This window comes from Musa acuminata, chromosome BXJ2-5 (assembly GCF_036884655.1).
Source record: "Musa acuminata AAA Group cultivar baxijiao chromosome BXJ2-5, Cavendish_Baxijiao_AAA, whole genome shotgun sequence".
Lineage (NCBI taxonomy): Eukaryota > Viridiplantae > Streptophyta > Magnoliopsida > Zingiberales > Musaceae > Musa > Musa acuminata.
Window position 1 is genome coordinate 10,731,125 of NC_088342.1, and position 21,488 is coordinate 10,752,612.

Consider the following 21,488-nt stretch of genomic DNA (forward strand, 5'->3'; position numbering starts at 1 on the left):
TTCCCTATGAAATGAGGCATGGAACGGAGCCACTACGAAGAAGTTCCGGGAGTTACGAAGGAAGCTTCGGACTCATATTATTCATGGGTTGAGAACGGGGGTTGAACTCTATGAGGTCGAATCTCCTACTTGGGGAGATTTGATTCATTCTTAATTAAAGAATGAAGAATGGAATTAAAGGGCTCGCTTTGACCGTTAGGAGTAGGTAACCCGTTCGCTGTCTTTGTTTCTATTGCATTCTATCTATATATATATATATATATATAAAGCCTATAGTATATCATTTCTATTTATAGGCGAGAGCAGAGGATCTCGGATTAATAATTAAGAGAGTATCTCCTAGGGAATATTACTATAATTAAACTTCTTTTTATTGATTAATAATCGTAATCAAAATCTAATCAGATCTATAATATATATTATATAATTAGAGTCATATAATCTAATATTCTTTCACTTGGTTTATTAATTGATAAGATATAAAATAAATTTAAAATAAAATAAAAAATATATATTTAAAAATATTTTTATCTAATTAGATTCTAATTTTTTAAGTATTTTACATATAACTATGAATTTTAAAATAGGTCAATAAGTCTAATAAGTTCAATAATACTATATCATATCCGACTACCAATGCGAGTCATAATAGTTATTTCATCAATATTATATTTTCTTTTATGTATTACAATACTATTAGTATTTCCCTATGTAGTCTATAATAAACCCTATAATTTATCTTATTATAACAATCCTACTATCACATTTGACCCTAATATGTATATACATAAATGTAAACAGAATAGAAAAAATAAATAACTTTAATTACGTAAGCAAATATGTCAATTATGATATCTACTCAAATATACATGTTTTATATGTTGCTCGAGAGATCAATCATGAGAACATATTCTTTACATAGTTTTGCTTATAAGGCCTTAGTAAATAGATCAATAATTAATACAGTGAAACTTAAATTCTCAATTAACATTAGTTATTTAATCGGACTCTTTCTTTAACTATCAGGCACTTTATACTATACGACACATAACTTCTAGAGTACTTATTATTTTTAGAGAAGAAAATTACGGTAATATATTACAAAGTATCTTCGGTGACTTAGCATATGAGTTTGATTACATATTAAGTTCTGAGATTAAATTTCGTAGTCATAAAGCTTGATTAGTGGCCTCGAAGTATGTCACAAAATCAACTTTTATTTTGATAATATAATATATACTATATTATTCTTAAAAATTATCCCTCTAAAGAATATAAATATAAATCATAAAGTGGATTTCTTGAGGTAATTTATAGAATCAATATTTGAAAATCTCATCATTTGAAGGTGATATATTGTATATGAGTATATAATACTTCGCCCATTACATATATCTTATCACTTTATTACAATCTTTTAATATTTCATTTATGGATAATTTTAATATCTACCCAATATTTTTTACTGTAAAACTGATATCTGATATGATAGAAGCTTAAGCATATAATAGACTTTCAACTATATATTTATAAGGAATATTTTTATTTGATTCTTTTTGAAGTCATTTTTAGAACACTAGCTATGACTAAATTTTTCATCTACAGTAATAGATATATTATTAGCTTAATAAAACTGCATACTAAATCTCTCTAAGACTCGATCAATATATTATTTTTGAGACAGTCCTAATAATCTTTAAGATCTATTCCTAAATATCTCAATGCTAATAATATAAACTATCTCATCTATATCAATCATCATAAAATTATTGATAAAAAGTCTCCCGATATCATGTAATAAACTAAGATTACTAGTGACAAACAAAAATATCATCCATAAACCAATATAACAAATTTGCACCCACTTATCTTCAAATATAAATAATATTTTTTCAAATCTAAAAAAAATTAATAGTATCATGCAACTTTATATACCACTATTTAGAAGCCTATTTAAAGTCATAAATTGATATTCTAAATTTGTAAGTTAAACTTTCCTTTCCTTTATGAATCTTTTAGGATATTCTATATGAATTTTCTCATCTAAATCTATATTCAGAAAACTTATTTTCACATCTATATAATGTAACTTAAAATCATAATAGGATATTAATATTATAATGATTATTAACAAGTTGATTTAAAAACTAGAGAAAATATGTCACTATGGTCGATACATTCTTTCTGAGTAAAATCTTTGATCACAAGTTTTACTTTATAATATTCGATATTATCAATTGAGTCATGTTTATGTTAGGATCAGGGGTCGACACTAAGAGGGGGGTAAATTAGTGCAGCGGTAAAAACTACGTCAGTTTGAAAAACTTCGTACGATAAAAATCATTTCCGACGAAAAATCGATTTCGGAAACTTAATTTGAAAGCGTACGTAATAAATTGAAGGCAGTAAGCACTTAAAGAGGTTTGCAGTAAGATAATAGCAAGAATAAAATGCAAACCAGAAAACATGATAGTTTTAGAGTAGTTCGGTCAACGTGACCTACATCTACTTTTGGCTTCCTCCTTTGTTGAGGTCATCGGCGTCCACTGGAGGCCTTCCTTCAATAGTCAAAGGTCAATCACCTTTTACACCCCTCTTCTCCTTTTCACAAGTTTAGGAGATAACCCTTACAAGCACTCATTCTCCTCTCTAAATATAATTCTAACACTTAGACTAGAGGAGGATTCTCACAAGAGATTTCTATAATGATTCTTTACTTTTAAACTCTCTGTGTTTTTTTCTTTTAACCAGAGATGAGAAGAGTATTTATAGGCTTCAAGTTGATTCAAACTTGGAGCCTAAAACTTTCTCATCCCGAGTTCCTCAGGCACGGGCGATACCACCGCCTACGTTGGGTGGTACCATCGCCCAGTGTTAGTCTGACACTAACACTGCCCTAGCGATACCATTGCCCAGGTCCGACGGTACCATCGCCTAGGGGGCAGTGCTGGGCGGTACCATCACCTAGACTGGTGATACCACTGCTTGGCACCCTGCTAGGGGCGGTACAACTGCCCAGACTAGTGGTACCACCGCCTGACACAATCTCGAAGACTGTGCCATGACGGTGAGACTTCTTGGGGCATTGTTTGGGCCTCTTATTGAGCCCAACACAATTCTTACATGGGCCTCGCTGGCCCCTAATTAGGTTGGTCCAAATCCAAACCCAATTATGTGCTAACTACGAAATCCTAAGATATTTGCTAAGCTAAACAAGTCCCTATGTCTATTCTTCCAGCAAGCTTCCGGCGAACTTTCGATGATCTCTCGATAATGTTCCGATGGACTCCCAGCAAGCTCCTAGACTTCACGACGATCTTCTTGGCAAGTTTCGACGAGCTTCTCTAGCAAGCTCCGAGATTTCTCGGCTGGTTCCGCCAGAACTTCCGACGAACGTCCGGAATTTCGACGAACTCTCAAACTCCCAACGAAATTACATCCTTGACTCTAGGACTTCATTTTGTTCCATGCCTTGCTATCGTAGTTAATCCTGCATATATAAAATATACTTCGATCTAGATAATTAATACTAAGCATTAATCAAGTTGTCCGGCATATCACTGGTCCCTCAACGCTTCGTTCGATTCTTCGACGCATCGTCCTCTCTTGTGACCTATATTATCCAATCGGCCAGTTGACTCCGTAACTCCGATATCCTTAGTGCAATATCCGCTCTTCTTGGCCCAATGCCCGAATCCACGGCCCGAAACTTCTGTCGATACGTCGATCGATCCTCCGGCTCGACATCCAATCTTCTGACATGTTTTCCACTGGTACAACATGATTTTTCCTGCTTTAATTGTCTCATCCTGATCGAAGCATCATGTGTTACTCAAAACATAGATTAAAATATAAACACTTATCGATGGTTTCATCGTCAAAATTCGAGATTCAACAATCTCCCCCTTTTTGATGATGATAATCAATCGACGATAGAGTTAACCCAACTCCCGGAGTTTAAACAAACTCTCCTTATCAATTATGTCGTATTGATAGAGACTTTCGGATTCAAAAATCCAAGCAAACATGTCATGATTAAAATCATGCATAACATCCACATACTTCTCCCCCTTTGTCATCAACAAAAAGGAGAAGTTTCAACTATCATGTGTTTGAGATATAAATTCAACTTATTGCATGAAAAACATAATATCAAGTTTTATCATCATGCAATTTGAAGCTAGAAAATTTAGCAAGTGTTGCATCATGTTAGAGCATTCAAGCTATCAAGTTGTAGATATAAAGTTTTACAACATATAAGTTAGCAAATTTAAAGATGTGCAAGTTAGCATATTTGCTTTTCTTTGTGATATGCAAGATAGTATATTTTTGCATCTTCTTGAGATTTCAAGCTAGCAATTCTTGGTGATGTTCAAGATGACAATTTCTTCTCTTTTAAAAGTGCGATTATTTTTGCTTTCTTTGCAAAAATGTAAGTTCACAAAAATGTTACATTATTTTACAACATGGAAGCTAATAATTTAAGATGTTCAAGAAGAAGTTCTTTCTTCTCTTTTGAGAAGTACAATTTTTGCTTTCTTCTTGAATTGTACGAGCTAGCATCTTTTATCTCCCCCTTTGTCATTGTCAAGGAAGACCCTTTATATCAATTTTCAGATTATGACAATGATAAGTATCAAACTTATTTGTGTATCATTATATTTTCAAAGTAAAACATGCACATTTTCAAAAACCTTACATTTCATTTTTCATGCACAATACCAAATAAATTAATCATTATTATGAGCATATAATACATATTAAGCATTTATCAACATTTTGATCATGATGCCATACAATCATTATTTAAAACATTCATGATACACATCGTATGCATCACAATAAAAAGTATAAGTATTGTATGTATCATTCCAAATCATAAATGTTTCAAATCATGATAGTATTAATTTATCAAATTGCATCCTACCATGTATGATCATAACTTTTCCCTCTTTTATCATTTGTATATATCAAAATAAATTCATAAATATTTCATGCATTTATATAATCACATAAAGAATATCAAGAAGAATTAATTGGGTGATGAGATAAATATTTCATGAATACAAATTGTGAATATTAAGAGATATATTATGATTCTTTTTAGATAACTCAAATAGTGAAAAGAATCATAGTAAACAATCTTGATTTATAAAAAGAATACTCAAGTTATAATTCTGAGAAATCAAGAGAAACCGTGATTCATTTTAACAAATCTCCTCTTAAATAAATAACATGAAGAGTTCTTAGGAGATCATGAAAAATCTTGATTCATATAAAAGATTTCATGAGAAATTATGATTTGGATAAAACTCATTCAAATTCATCATTTTCATAATCCATGAGATTCATAAAAGCATAATATACATGTTTTCATTAATCTCCTTTTTGAAAAAAATTGATAAAGTTGAAAAAATAATTTTTTTTAGGAGAAACCTTTCCTCTTTTTAGTTGTTTCAATTCATGTAATTTATTTTATTCAAGCATGTCTTTTTTCATTTATGCCAATTGAAAATATATATCATCGTTTAAAAATGAAGGTGCACGATTTATTACGATAAAGATCAATAAGCGACTTTCATTATAGTAAAAATCGATAATCCATAAATCACAAAATTCATCATCCATAATTTCAAAAGAAAAACTCATTAAGCAAGATCATTATGCATTACTTCAAATCAAACATGATTTTATTTATTTTCAAAATATTCATCATGTTAGGACATACAAGCCAAAGAAATCATTAAACATAAAGCATATTCATCAATCATGGTTTCATTGAGCATAAGGCATTTTCAACCAAAATCATTTTGTTATTAAACATATAATTTTTTATTATCATTTTCGAAATTACTAGAATGATCCTAATTTTTGTATTTTCGTTATATTTTTAAATATATAATTTTTTAAAAAATAATTTTTTCTAAACTAAAAGAAAGAAAATGCATCATAAAAAGCATCATGTAATTTCAAAATAAATTAAGGGAGTTTCGATTACCTCATCGTTGAAAATTGTTAAGGCATAGTTTGCCACCTCGCCTTTGTTGATTTTCTCCTCGTCTTCGGAGGAGCTCGATTCGTCTTTTGGCAACTTCTTCTTGCATTCAAAGCAAGTAGTTATATTCTTTTTATTCTTTAATTTTTGTTTCATTAATTTTTTAAATTTCTTTGTGAGTTCAAAATCCTTCTTGTTCTTTGGAAGGTGGTTCTTAAGTTCTTTACATGCATTACATGTCATTTCATAGGTCATCAATGACCCGATAAGTTCTTAGAGAGGGAAATTGTTCAAATCTTTTGATTCTTGTAAAGCCATTACTTTTGAATCCCAAGTTTTAGAAAGTGAGCGTAAAATCTTGTTAACGAGTTCAAAATTCGAAAAACTTTTACCAAGTGCTTTTAGATTATTGACGACATCTGTAAAATGGGTGTACATGTCTTTAATAGTCTCTCTTGGTTCCATACAAAAAAGTTCAAAATCATGCATTAAAAGATTGATCTTCGAATTTTTTACTCTACTTGTGCCTTCGTGTGTGACTTCTAATATGTGTCAAATCTCGAAAGCCATTTCGCAAGTAGAAACCCGATTAAACTCGTTTTTGTCTAAGGTGCAAAATAAGACATTCATAGCTTTTGCATTTAGAGAAAAAGCCTTCTTCTCTAAATCATTTCAATGGTTCATTGGAAGAGAAGACTTTTGAAAACTATTTTCGACTAAATTACATAAATTGAGATTCAATGAAAGCAAGAAAACTCTCATTCAAGTTTTCCAATAAGTGTAGTCCGTCCCATTGAAAAAGGGAGGACGAATGAGAGAGTGACCCTCTTGAAAGTCGAAAAGAGCTATTTCTCTTTGGGTGTTAAACAAAATGAGAAAACGAGGCTCTGATACCAATTGTTAGGATTAGGGGTCGGCACTAAGAGGAGGGGTAAATTAGTGCAGCGGTAAAAACTACGTTGGTTTAAAAAACTTCGTATGATAAAAACTGTTTCCGATGAAAAATCGATTTCGGAAACGTAACTTGAAAGCATACGTAATGAATTGAAGGCAGTAAGCACTTAAAGAGGTTTGCAGTAAGGTAATAGCAAGAATAAAATGCAAACCAGAGAACACGGTAGTTTTAGAGTGGTTCGATCAACGTGACCTACATTCACTTTCGGCTTCCTCCTCCGATGATATCATCGGCGTCCACTAGAGGCCTTCCTTGAATAGGCAAAGGCCAATCACCTTTTACACCCCTCTTCTCCTTTTTACGGGTTTAGGAGATAACCCTTGTAAGCACTCACTCTCCTCTCTAAACAAAATTCTAACACTTAGATTTCTACAACAATTCTTTACTTTTAAACTCTCTATGCTTTTTTCTTTTAACCAGGGATGAGAAGGGTATTTATAGGCTTCAAGTTGATTCAAACTTAAAGCCTAAAACTTTCCCATCCCGGGTTTCTTGGGCATGGGTGGTACCACCGCCTAATGTCATTCTGACACTGAAACTACCCTAGGCAGTACCACCGCCCAGGTCTGGCGATACCACCACCTGGGGGACAATGCTGGGCGGTACCACTGCCTAGACTAGCGGTACCACCTCCTAGCACCCTACCAGGGGCGGTACAACCGCCCAGACTGGCGGTACCATTGCTTGACATAGTCTCGAAGACTGTGCCACGACGGTGAGACTTCTTGGGGCACTGTTTGGGCCTCTTATTGGGCCCAACATAGTTCTTACATAGGCCTCGTTGGCCCCTAATTGCGTTGGTCCAAATCCAAACCTAATTACGTGCTAACTACGAAATCCTAAGACATTTGTTAAGCTAAACAAGTTCTTATGTCTATTCTTCCAGTGAGATTCTGGCGAACTTCCGACGATCTCTCGGCAATGTTCCAATGGACTCCTGGCAAGCTCCTGGACTTCACGACGATCTTCTTGGCAAGTTTCGACGAGCTTCTCTGGCAAGCTCCGAGACTTCTTGCTGGTTCCGCCAGAACTTCCGACGAACGTCCGGACTTCCGACGAACTCTCGAACTCCCAACGAAATGCGCGTCCTTGACTTTGGGACTTCATTTTGCTCCATGCCTTGCTATCGTAGTTAATCATGCACATGTAAAACACACTTCGATCTAGATAATTAATACTATGCATTAATCAAGTTGTCCAACATGTCATTAGTCCCTTGACGCTTCGTCCGATTCGATGTATCATCCTCTCTTGCGGCCTATTGCCTAATCGACTAGTTGACTCCGCAACTCCGATATCCTTAGCACAATATCCGCTCTTCTTAGCCCGATACCCGAATCCATGGCCCGAAACCTTCTGTCGATACGTCAACCAATCCTCCGGCCCGACGTCCAATCGTTAGACATGTTTTCCCTCGGCACAATATGATTTTTCCTTCTTTAATTGTCTTATCCTAATCGAAGTATCCTACGTCACTCAAAACGCAGATTAAAACATAAACACTTATCGATTGGTTTTATTATCAAAATTCGAGATTCAATAGTTTAGTCTTAAAAACCAATTTACAATTGACTTTTTTTTTATAATTATTAGATAATTTAATGATTTTTAAATACTATTTTGATTCATTAATTTTAACTCTTCTTTCATTATATCGTACCATCATTCAAAATCATCATTTTTTATAACTTATAAAAATAATAAGGGATCCTTTTAATTCTTATATCGTGATTCTTATAGATGTACCACATAATTATCAAAAATGATAGATCTCCATTCTTTTTGATATATTCCTAAAACTATCAATTGTAGTTGTTCTATAAGATCATTAGTAGTCATATCAATATCATGTGAGAGCTCATCAATATTATTTTATTATTCACCCTTATCTATTCATTCAATAATTTGACGAACAATAATCTCTCAAATAAAAAAATATAAGAAGCATTAATCTATATTTTTTAATATTAAAATTTTAATTTATCACTCACACTAATTCATTATTCTATAGAAATCAAACAAAAAGATCAAAATCCTGATCCCCATCCATAAAATTTACCACTCCTATCAAATCTGATAATTTTTAATATTTCTATCTAAGTATCTTTTGAACATGAAATGATTTGCATACGTAGGTATATATAATCTCAAGAAGTTCATAAAACTATATTTTATTTCAAGCACTTAACTATAAAATCATTGTAAACTCAAAATTCATATTAATTCTATACAAACTATAGAATTTTATAATTAACTTTTGTTGAATCATAAATATATTGAGTTTATCATTATTAAGAGAAAGATAATATCTTAATAATTCTAGATAAAGAAACTAAATTTCTAGATTTGTAAGAACATGCATCCTCAAGATTCATCAAATAAATCATATTTAAATATAGGCAATAAGTAATTATGACTATCACTTAAGATAATTCCTTATAACAAAAGATCTTTCATACTTTTTTAAACCTTTTTAGGTTAAAATAAAATCTTGTCCATTATTGATAACATGAGTCCATAAAAAATTAGAAGACTTTTATAATAATTGCATATGAAAGCCAATAACTTTCTCTTTCAAAACAAATCTCATAGTCCTTCACACCACCTTTCTTGCTATAGAAATAATATTTTATTATAAAGGTTTTTCTTTTATGAGTTTATATAGTCTTTATAAAAATTAATTAATTTGTTTAGTGAATTATGTTTTAATTTTTCTTTATTGTTACCTACTGTTTGAGTAGTAATCAAAATATCATGAGATCTTTTGCACTTTAATCTTATTTCTTCTACATACTAGTTAGCTATTTAAATTTTATTTATCTTTTATTTATGTTATAATGAATTTTAAATGAGTTAAAATAAAAATAAAGAGAACTAAGAATGAATTATACAACTCACTATATCTAATATTCTTAAACTTTATAAATTTATCAATCATAATAAATATATATCATAGAATTTTTAAATATCATAATATTAAGTTATAGTTAGTTCTCTCATTAAGGTACCAACCAATGACTTGTTAACAAATTTCAATGCACAAGTTATATTCTACAATGAAATCTAAATATTATTAGCAATTGTCATAAAACTAGGCCTAAATAGATCTTTTCCAATTATTTATTTTAATTACTTATTCGATAGAATTTTTAGTAATTAAGTTTGTGATCCTTCCAATAAGTATGGATAAAGTTAAAATACCTAATATAAATTATATATGCTTAAACTATTTACTAGAAGGATCATACTATAATGAGAAGCACCACTGTAACAATAAAAATATTATAATATTACTTTGAATTTCTTAACAAATATTGAACTATTGATGTTAACATACTTAATTTTCACACAAGATTTTATAAATATAAAGGATTGATACCATTCTTGTGAAATAGTATTGCTACTTCTATATATATAATCTTAAACTATAAGGATATTCAAAATAATATTATTCTATTCTATCACATGATTATTTGAAATAGATATTCTTTTAATATTATATAAATTTCCTAATTATATATGCTATTTTTAATATCATTTATGACTAATTTTATAATATATTTTATAAATTGATTAGTCCAAACCACTTTGATAACTATAAGATTAATATAAGAATATAAAATATATCTTAAATATTAGAAAAATAATAAAATATTTATTATAATTTATACCACATAAGCCTATTATTCTAGGTCACTTTTGTAACTACAAGTCAAATAAAACTTAAGAATATAAATTATAAATAATATTTACCTATTTTTTATTATAATTCATATAGAAATAGTTTAATAATAATTAAAATAACTATTGGACATTAATTAGTATAGAAAAACTCATATGATGACTATAATCATGATAAAATATAAATCATATCTTTATATAAAAATAATAAATATAAAATATAAATCATTGTTCAGATGGTAGCCATTGACATGGCTAACAACCACAATAGGCCGCAACCCTCTTAGTATGCCATTGCCTAATACAACTGTAGACTATACTATACATAGCCCTTACCTATGACAAGGCCAACAACCAAAGAAAGCCACTACCCATGATAGCAGCCACTATTGTTGTACCTTCGTCACTGCAAATAACTCAAATTGCATAGCCACCCATGACTCCTTAAATCACTAAACACATGGTCAAGGATAAAATGTTGGACTCTATGGCTAAGACCTTCTAGACTGTAATGTGCAACAATCATTCTATTGTAAGTCACCAACCTCGACTACAAGTAAGCATACAGTCATATATTATTGTGACTCTACAGCCACCCTAAATAGAATTAACCCTTTCTTGTGGCATCATTGACGGTAAGCTATCGATGTAGCTCATCGACCAAGATATGATAGTAATCTTCCATCTATGATGCCATCCTTATGGGCGAGGAAATCTTATCACCCGCAAGTAGGTGACTACGATAGAGGAGATAAATAAAATAGATCATATCTTCCTTTTTAAGTGAATAGCAATAACACAAAATAGGTCTAATACAAAATAGATCTAAAGCTTTTATGATATAGAGTATTTGATTTCAAAACAAACTCTAATACCAATTGTAAGCATAAAAATTATAATTATATTATTATATAAAAAACTTTAATATCAAAATTTTAAATTAAATAATCATATATTAAAATTATGATTATGTACATTTAAATGTCATTCAAAATACCTTTTTTATAATTTAGAAATGTACTATCATTCATATATCGATATGTAAAAAGAACTAGTTTTATCTTCTCCTCTTTTTCTATTCTTCTAATATAAGCGATAAATATGGACTAAGAGAGATAAAGAAGATTTATAATCTTTTTTTGGTATATTGAGTTCCTAACAGGTCTTATCTATTTATAGATAAAAATAGAAGGTCATGCAAGTATTCGGAAGAACCCCAATTGCTAAAATCCTAAATCTCATTTAATCTCTTGGAACAATGGTTGATACTATAAGCTATAGTTCTCCTACCAAGCTTAAGGCAAACATTGACTTTAGAGTAAAGACATTCGAAGAAGCTATGAAAGAAAGAAAATAAGTTATTATTCACACCTGCACCGAGTTGTTCTCTGTATTGTTATGTGTGCAACAAAGCTTGAAAATATCTTGGTTTGATTGAGGTCTAGGATAAGTAATTAGGAAAGTCTTTTCTACGAAGATTATTTTCTAAAAAAATTTATCATAATTGAATTTCCTTTCTATTAATCGATAATCCTAATAAAAAAATAATCAGATATATAATATATCTTATCTAATTAAACAGGATCATATAATCTAACAATGGAAGGGATCAACCAGTAGAAGAAAAAAATTATAATTATAAGAAACTAAAATAAAAATATAAGTTCTTTTCCTTCCAAATCAAACATCTTTATATCTAGTGTAATAAATTCTTTCAAAAGTGATAATAGTAAATAGCTCTATGAAAGAAAGATTTGAATCGTATTGAAAAATGGAAAGCTTTGTAAAGTTACACATTTCCTCATGACTATGTGAAAAATACTTGTCACTCAATTGGTGAAAGAGAGAGAAATCTAATCCACTTAATTTATATTTGAACATGGTTGACTGGTTGACCGTTGCATCCAAGACGATCGAGTTAAATAGGCTGGATTTTGAAGCCCAGCGTTGGTAACTGATCCATTGACCTCGACACCGTGTTCTTCGCCCGTAATCTTGTTGGCTTTGATGTTTTCTACATGGCTGTTGGATCTCTATTTGAGACATATTGTATGGGGTTCAAGATTTCAAATCTTGTTGGCTTTGACGTACTGTAAATGGCTATTGGATCTCTATTTGAGACATATTGTGTGTGGTTCAAGATTTCAAAGTGATGATGAGAGCGTAGTATTTTAATGTTTTGAAAGAGGTTTTAGCAGAACTTAGGTCATTGTCGTCTTTCAGTGCCATGCTTTCAGCCCCAGCAGATAGCCTTGCGAAGAACATTGATGCAATTGCTTCGTCCATGTTGTTTCAGGTGCTTTTTGAATTGGTCAATGACACAGGTTTTGTGAGCGTAGAAGCTGGAGAATAAATAATAAAGTATTAACTCAAAAATAGTGAACACAAAAATTTATATGATTTAGGACTAATTAGTTATACCTATGAAGAAAAAACAAATTTTCAACATAAATAAATAAACTGTATCTTTGAGTTAACACAAATATCTATTTGGAATCTTTATATATCATTTTCACATAAATATTGAAAAAAAATTTCATTCTTTCTTATCCTTTTTAAGTTTATTAGAAAGAAATATTAGGAGTACTGAAAGTGTTTCTTTACATTCTTTTCCACTAAGGCATAAAGCCCAAAATCTGAGTTTATCAGAAGCTTGGTCTAAAATTCTAGAAAAATTATTTTTTGACGATTACATTGGTAATAATCCAATAAAAAGGTCAATGGACAATGGGGATGATATGTTGATAATTTCAAAGTTCTCTTCCATCACATAGAAGTAAGTCTCTTCATACTTTTTATTCTGTAAGGATACTAGGTTTAGAAATAAGAAATAAAAAAAATCAACCCCAATAATCTCCCTCTTGGTACTGGTCTTATCGAACGAAAAAATCATCTAAATTTCTTTTTGTGTTACACTATGTTTCCTATCAAACTTCTCCACATTTCTTTTTCTTTACTATATAAGAAAAAAATTATTTTTTAAATTAATTTAAATATAAATCTGTATCCATAGTCATATAAATATAAAAAATTATTATTATTTTTTCTTTCACCCTCTCTAAACCTACTAGTACTAAAAAATTTCTCACAAACCATGTCATTAGGATATGAAGATACATGAAATATTTATGGAACAATCATATTTTATTTTTCATAATTTTTTTCCTCCGTATAGAAGTTTATGTATTCTTGAATTTTTTATTGTCTAAAGACATTGGCTGCAGAAATCCGAACATACGGAGAATTTTTGTATCTAATTTCTAGAGAACGAACTAGCAAAACAAATAATAATTAAATACGAATTGGATGAACAACGCAGCTGCTCCATTCTTAAGAGGAAGGTTTGACTTGCAAGTGCTTTTGCATGAAGAGAAAGGAGCAAAGTAAGTAGCAGGTTAGGTTTTAATTTACATGAGTTTAGTTGTCGTTGGCTCCACCAACCATGCCAATTAGCTTTGTGTGTTAGATGTGAAAATATAGGCTAATCTTTTCATTAGAGTGCAAGGCATGTTAGGTGGGATATGGCTTGGAAATTTCTTTCAGAATAAAAAAGAAAAGATGTGGATAGGACTTCGGTCAGATCTCACCAGGCACTATGGATGGCTGCTGGATGGACAAATCACCGGAAAGAGGTGGGGGGGGGACAGATTGAAGTGGTGGTGGGGACTAAGAGAAACACTATGTGCTGTCCTCATCTTTGTTTAGCCTCTCAATCTTGCTGCTTTGAATACCCCACTTTTCTTTAAATGCATTCCCAGTTATCTTTGTTCTATCCGAGATTGTTCAGTTCTAATTCACTTGAGGTTCTCTTGATATTCTCATCAGAAATATATATATATAATATTAATTTATGAACATGCATGATTTAGAAGCAAGGAGCTCAACAGATATGAACACAACTGTAGCAAAAAGCAAATGCACTTGGCTGAAATTTAATTGACTTAGTGGTTGGTGAGAGGAAACAGCACTGCACTTCCTTCTTCACAGAATATATTCTGAGAAGGACTTTAAATACCATTCTAGAAATGCTATCATCTTCTTCTTCCTTTTTGTCTGGTGGACCAGGTTTTGGTAATTAGCAGTTACAAGAAATTTTAATGTAGGATTCAGGACAATGTCCACAATCTTTCACCTGATCTCCTGTCGAAAGGCCTCGTTTAGTCAAAAGCAGATGGAGAGTTCCATAAGAGAGTTAGTTTGATCTCCTGTCAAAGACAGTGGTCGTAGAATAATAGCAGTTCTCTCTGGTTTTATTTAGATGTCAAATTTTCTTACGGTGTGTTCCGCTGACGTAAACTGATTGTGTCTATGGGTCGGAATTTGGTTTTGTTTTCTGAGTTTGATATGTGCACACTATTTGGATGCATAGATTTGTTTCTTGTACTGAATAGAATCTTTTGCTTTATTGCTGTTATCATCTTTTTGCAGGCAATTATTTTCAACAAAAACCACTTCTTAATAATTATGACCATTAAAATTAGGTCTTTGTACATTAAAAAATTATATTAAAAAAAAACCTGAATTTGGATGCAAGAGATGCACATATAAGTCGACAAAAAGCAGTACGATTTTGTTAAGAAGAAAAAACATGTCAGTCAAAGTCAACGTGGGTCTTCCAACTCCTCCAAAGGAAAGAAAAAAGAACTATGCTACATGTCATCAGACTATGTTGAGAAGCATATATGTAATGGATAGTGAACAAGAAGAGAAGCCAACATAGGATAATGAGCTAGAAAATAAGCCGTAGGTAGACCACCGTGGCTATCAGTGATGAAACTTCGACAATTCAAGTGGATGACAAGAACAAGAATACAGTGGTGCAGTTGCATTTGTTCTCCTTCCATTTGGATCTTTAGTGGCAGTTGGACTAACTCTATGGGAAGGAGAGGAGCAGAAAGCGGGATGGATCCGGGGATGTTTCTACCTCGAGAACAGTAGAAAAGTCCGAATTGATATGTCATTTTGTGGCAGCCAGTTGAGGGCTGTTGAATCACCACATATTCGTCTTTACTTTGTCAGCATTCAGATCCTCCAAGTCAACTTAAGATATACTGTCTTCTGCGTCCTGAATTAGGGTTTCAGTTTCTATCACTGGGCCTGGATTTGGGTGAGTGGAAGGTGGTCCCTTGAGCAAGGTGGGAAAGACAAATCAACTTACAAATCAAATAATTTCTCATGTACTGACCATTACAAATAGTCTAAGAACAAAACTTTGAAATGATCATGAGATAAAAATGTGGCATATGTTCATTGGTTAAAAGGTCAAATATGCAAGAAAAATAAAGAGTAAGAGGCCCATAAGGATTCCTTTTCATGCTTTTGCAGGACCTTGTCACCGTCTGCTCGGATCATTACCTGAAATCAACCTTGAACAATGTAGCACTTGTTCTGACAAACCCAGAGTGCCATTTGCCTCGACTCAGATCATGCTTCCTATGGACCAAACACAGACGTTTCTGCTGATGAAGTATCCTGGAATTATGGAAGGAGGCATCCCCATGTTTCTACATGGAAATAATAATGACCACTTAATATCAAGTATTAGCAAATCTGTTTGCGAGTAAAACAGATTCGAATAAGTTGGAGTGAAGCTCGCTGTTATAAAGCTCTTGATGTCACAGCCAAGCATATCAACTTCCTTTTGTGACCTTTCAGACGTAATCTGCACTATCTCACATGCATCATGAAGAAAAAGGTGTGTACAGAATTGCACTATATCGATCTAATTAAAAGAGGTGGGTGCGGAAACCAGTAACCTTCGTTCATGCATGCATGTGCTCTACTTTACAGCATGCATGTGCTGATTCCTAACAGGGACCAGTGATGAAACCCTAAAGATAGCTTTTTGAGAATGACAACTCTCGGCCTAAAGAGCAGGTCTCCAAACCTGTCATCGATGTCCTTTTTGCAAAATGTAAACAGTGGGAATAAGATAAGCTCGATCGAACATCGACCAATTGCCACTCCTCGCCTTTAGTGGCCGTGAATCGATCAAAGATGGCAGCTTGATGTGTAAAAACAGTATAACCTTCCTCCAGAAGAGCAAAGGCGGGGTGTGACCAACCTTTCTTTCCATCTGATGATCAATGCGAGTGTGGCAGAGTGCAGGATGATTGAACTTCCCATTTCATGGACATCTGCCATTATCTTTGGGGAGGAAAGAGAGAGAGAGAGAGAGAGAGAGAGAGAGAGAGAGAGAGAGATAAAACATTTATTTGTCATCACAAACAGAAGTATCACATCATCCCACAGTACCCCACTTTGATTTTTTACAACGATGTCAGTCATTAATAGGTTAATTGAAAGCCGTCTAAGATCAGCTTAATTGATCCCTTAAGTTACTCATCAAACACAAAGCAAGTGGAGAGACTTCCTCCAGTTAAGCATATGTGTCTCTCTCTCTCTCATTCCTCTACACACAAACAGGAGAGACTCTCTCCTCACACTGTTCCACTACATCTATGCATAATACCCTTAAATTGAATTGTGTTGTTGTTGGCATGTCGTTCCTGGATCATTTCCAGCACTAGAGCTTCAAGTTGGTGCCATGAATTCACACAAATTGTTGATTGGTGTGCATAACGCAACCCAGCAGTGTGCAAGCCTGAACTCATTGCTGCAATGGATTAACACCTATATTGGAAGCATTAACTATTGTCACTCTCACGGAGTAGGAGATGATAACATTATAGCTGGTCATGGAGTTTAATGGAGCGGTCAATGGTGCTTAAAACGTGTCATTCTTTTGTTAGTGCATCGAGACGTAAAAAGAAGGAAAACGTCTTCATCGGGTTAGGCATGTGTAGCTTCTCTACTTGAATACTTAATGCACGTCTCTGCAAGCATATGGGCATATATGTAGCTTTAAGATTCGACCTCATCCAACTCAGACTTTTTCTCTTCAAAAATATCACCTTAATATGTAATAATCCCTTAACTCAATAAATGAGGACATAACAACAGTCCAAAATCTCCCTATCTAATAATTATTGATGTAATCTATTTGCCTCATCCAAGCCATGGAAGGATTCATACGCTGCCCCGGTCAAACAGAGGAAGAAGCTGTTCCCTGAACTTTCTGAGGAAGGAAGGAAGAAAGGAAAAGTCCTCATGGCTTCTCTTCATGCGCACGAAGTGGGACCCAACCAGCGTGTCTTCCATCATGATGCCGCGTGCGTCCTCGTCTCCCTCGCGTGTACGTGCCGGGGGCCCGTCGACACGTGCGACGCACCTGATCCGGTGCGTCTTCTAGCGTACGAGGGTTTGACTCCACACACACACGCACTGTACCGGCGTAGAGACAGCAATCGACAAAACGCCTTATACAGATAGAAATTGCGGTATTAAAATAGAAATAGAAGAGTAGTAGTTTAATATGTCTGAGAATAGAATCATCCACCGCCACCTCTCAAAAGGATGTGAGAGACGGCAACCACTTCTCGATCCATCCTTGTTTCCCCAAGCCACCTTCTTCCTCCTCCACTCCTTCCTGCTCTCCGTTGGTGCCTTGGATTATCTGTGAACCAGTGCATGGATGCTAACCAGTGGCCTGAGGTAAGAACTTTACTTTGTTTTGGTTCTGTTGTTTTCTGGATCCATCAGTCGATCTATTTATCTCGATTTCGCGGTGTGTTTTTTTGGGTTGAGGGTTGAGATTGATGTAGGTCTTCCTTTTCTTACGTTGATACCCTTGGGGAGATCTCTTCGGACTAGTTAGTGCATCCTCTTTAATTCTCTCTCTCTCTCTCTCTCTCTCTCTCTCTCTCTCTCTCTCTCTCTCTCATCTTTTTTCCTTTGGCCTTAAGCTTTTAATCCTGTCACCCCCACCGCTTTTACTCTTGAAAGCAGCAAACCACTTTCTTTTTCCTACCTTTTTCTTCTTTTTCCTTTATATCCGTCTTCTTGCTTGCTTTTTATCGCATGCGATAAAGCAGCAACATCAAAAGTGCTGCTAAGCATTGTTCTTATCCAAGGGGTGTGTGTGTGTGCGGTGATTTCTCTTTCACGATCTTTTCCTTGCTTTTTTTTCTTTCCCTGTCCCCTTTCCTTCTTTTTCTTGTAAGCTTCTTTCTGTGACTTTGTTCTTTAGAGATCTGTCGAAGTAGTAGTTATATATGATCTGATACATGCGACTGGTTTAGTCTGTTTGCTCCCGTGCTGTTTAACTTCGTCTGTCCACATGGGGATTTGGCGTTGCTGGTGCTTTCCAGGGCATAGGGCTGGTGAAGCCCATGGAGGAGTTTGCTTCTTCCACCATAACCACCACCTCAAGCAGCACCTGCACCACCACCAGGCCACAAGCGACGGAGAGGAGGCCGAGGCCACAAAAGGAGCAGGCACTCAACTGCCCTAGGTGCAACTCTACCAACACCAAGTTCTGCTACTACAACAACTACAGCCTCACCCAACCCAGGTACTTCTGCAAGACGTGCAGGAGGTATTGGACTGAGGGTGGATCCCTCAGGAACGTCCCAGTTGGTGGTGGCTCAAGAAAGAGCAAGAGGGCCTCCATCTCCTCGGCCGCCACCACCAACTCTTCCTCCATCACAGCAGCTATAGCTACTGCCTCAGCTCCCAAGAAGATTCATGCTGACCTCATCCCTCCGTATATCTCGCTCTCCACCACCTCCGAAGCTCTAAAGTTCCATGAGGGGCAGGACCTCAACCTGGCCTTCCGCCAACAGAGCCTCCGTCAGTACAGTGACTACCCCGACATAGAAAGTAGCACTGCCAACAACAGCAGCAATGCATATGCTGCTGCTGGTTCTCTCTCGGCCACGGAGTTGCTAAAGAGTGGGATGACCGCAAGAGGCCTCGGGCCTTTCATGCCAATGCTGATGCCAATGCCGGAATACCCCACTGGGTTCGGACTGCAAGAATTCAGGCCACCCACTCTTAACTTTCCTCTTCATGGAATCGGTGAAGGAGGTAGTAGTGCTGGGTACGGGAGCTTGCCAGGGGTTGGGGAGAACACTGGTACCAAGCTGCCGTTTCCCCTCGAGGATCTGAAGCCGGTAGTCCCTTCAAACAACGTTGCGAGCCAGTTTGAGCAGAACAGGGGGCAAGGTGGTGATCCTCAAGGGTTCTGGAATGGTATCATTGGAGGAGGCTCATGGTAGAACAAAAAGATCTCAAGGAGAACAGCCTTCCAAGATTACTAGAACACAAGAATGCATCTTCTTTTCCATTTCAATTCTTGATGGCATTGCCAGGTCACTTTGTTTGCAGTTGCTCAGGCCTCACATAAGACAGATGATACATAAGTTGCGTCTCTTTAGCTTCATTTCTTTTCTTGACACTTTTTGGCTTCTCATCACTGTGGATATGTAAAGTTCCATTTTATCTTGGCTTCAAAATGCTGTCTTAGCAAGGAGGATTTGATGATAGGAAGAGCGCTTTCTTCCTTTCTTTTTTCTCCTCTTTCCTGCAGGACAAACAAGAGAAGAAATAATCCTTCTGCATATATGGGCATAGCGCATTGCCTGATTTATATACGAAGAAGGAAAGGAAAGAAGTATGGGAGTCTTTATGTGATGTTTTGGTGTGTTGGTTGTCTGTCATATTTGTATGCACTGTGGCCTACTGCAAAGATTTTATGGATCCAAAGAATGCACGAAAAGGAAGAGAACTGTAGTTTGTTTGTCTATATCATGAGTACGAAGGATTGAATGTAACATATATGTGTATGTTCTCATAAGTTACCCTTTAATCTGCCAATCCTACATCTGCTACTTCTCTAGCAGACCTGAGAAAGCATTCTGTCATCGCACCTAAGAATCTCCCAGCCATGACAGCACAAAAGCAGCTTGTAAATTGGAGGGAAGAGAATACTAAATCAGGTATGACCACATTCTCGCAGCCTTAGTATATATCTTGTATTAAGTCACTTAGTCTTCTTCAACTCCATACTTCTCTTCGTTTTCTATTCGAGAAAGTAAAAACATGGTGGAAGAATGGCGTAGAATGGAGGAAAGCTGGGAAACCAGTTCATCTGTCTTAGCAAAAAGCTTGTCACCTAATGATTCCTGCACCCACTACAACACATTCACACCCATTCCATGTATGATTGCACCGTCGACGTTCCTTTCTATTAAACATTGGCAGACTGCATCTTTTCCCATACACACTCATCTCCCTCTTCGAGGTAAAGTCACCACCAACATTCCTCTTAGGGATGGGACCTGGAACATGATCTCCTACTAAACCTACTTATATATTCTTTGTGATGTTGCACAGTAGAATATAGATCTGTGATCAATGACCTTGACATCTGCAAGAATGAATGACTTGATCATACCAACAGTTATGTTTGGAGAGTCGAACGCAACATATAGTTTACCATCACTTTGTTCCCAATTGCCAAGTTGCTGTGGTGGCCGAAATGGCCTCTAGGTTAACTTAATCCGTGTGGAATGCTTCGTACGTATTTGAGGAATCTATACTTTTGCATTGTGGTTTGATGTGCACTTCGTGGTGATCAAGTAGGTGTTCTTGCATTGATCCAAACATCCTTTTATTAGTGCCATCTCTTTCCAAAATCAAGAAAGAGGAAGCTATGATGGATCAGAAGGAAGAAGTCTCATGCAAGTTATGAACAAGAAACCAGATGTTACCTTGTTTGCAAGAATCTGAAAGGCAAAACATGTTGATTTATTTGCTTACTCCTAAGCTAAATCAGGTATTATTGCCCTGCTTGACATGATTCATAATAATCTTTCAGTCGTTGTACATTTGTGAATGCCACTGGACACAATATACTCCTGCGAAAAAGAATTAGAAGACCCGCAAAAAGTACTTGAAAGAAAAGTTCTTATCGAACACCAGAAATCAACTGCTTAATATCAACCTTCAGCAATG

General features: G+C 34.7%; 1 protein-coding gene across 1 annotated transcript; it reads left to right on the forward strand.

Annotated features, from left to right (window-relative positions):
• The first annotated feature begins 17,999 nt into the window (after positions 1-17,999).
• On the forward strand, positions 18,000-20,047 carry LOC103984998 (dof zinc finger protein 1). Its single transcript, XM_009402601.3, has 2 exons — positions 18,000-18,185; positions 18,842-20,047. The coding sequence occupies exons 1-2, from the start codon at positions 18,162-18,164 to the stop codon at positions 19,748-19,750; spliced, it is 933 nt and encodes a 310-aa protein (XP_009400876.1). The 5' UTR covers positions 18,000-18,161; the 3' UTR covers positions 19,751-20,047.
• Positions 20,048-21,488: the final 1,441 nt, after the last annotated feature.

What these genes read in the sequence shown, in the direction of transcription:
- LOC103984998 (XM_009402601.3), top strand. Translation starts at nt 18,162, where the DNA reads ATGGATGCTAACCAGTGGCCTGAG. An exon ending in ATGCTAACCAGTGGCCTGAG is followed by an intron (nt 18,186 to 18,841) that starts GTAAGAACTTTA and finishes GGTGCTTTCCAG; the next exon opens with GGCATAGGGCTGGTGAAGCC.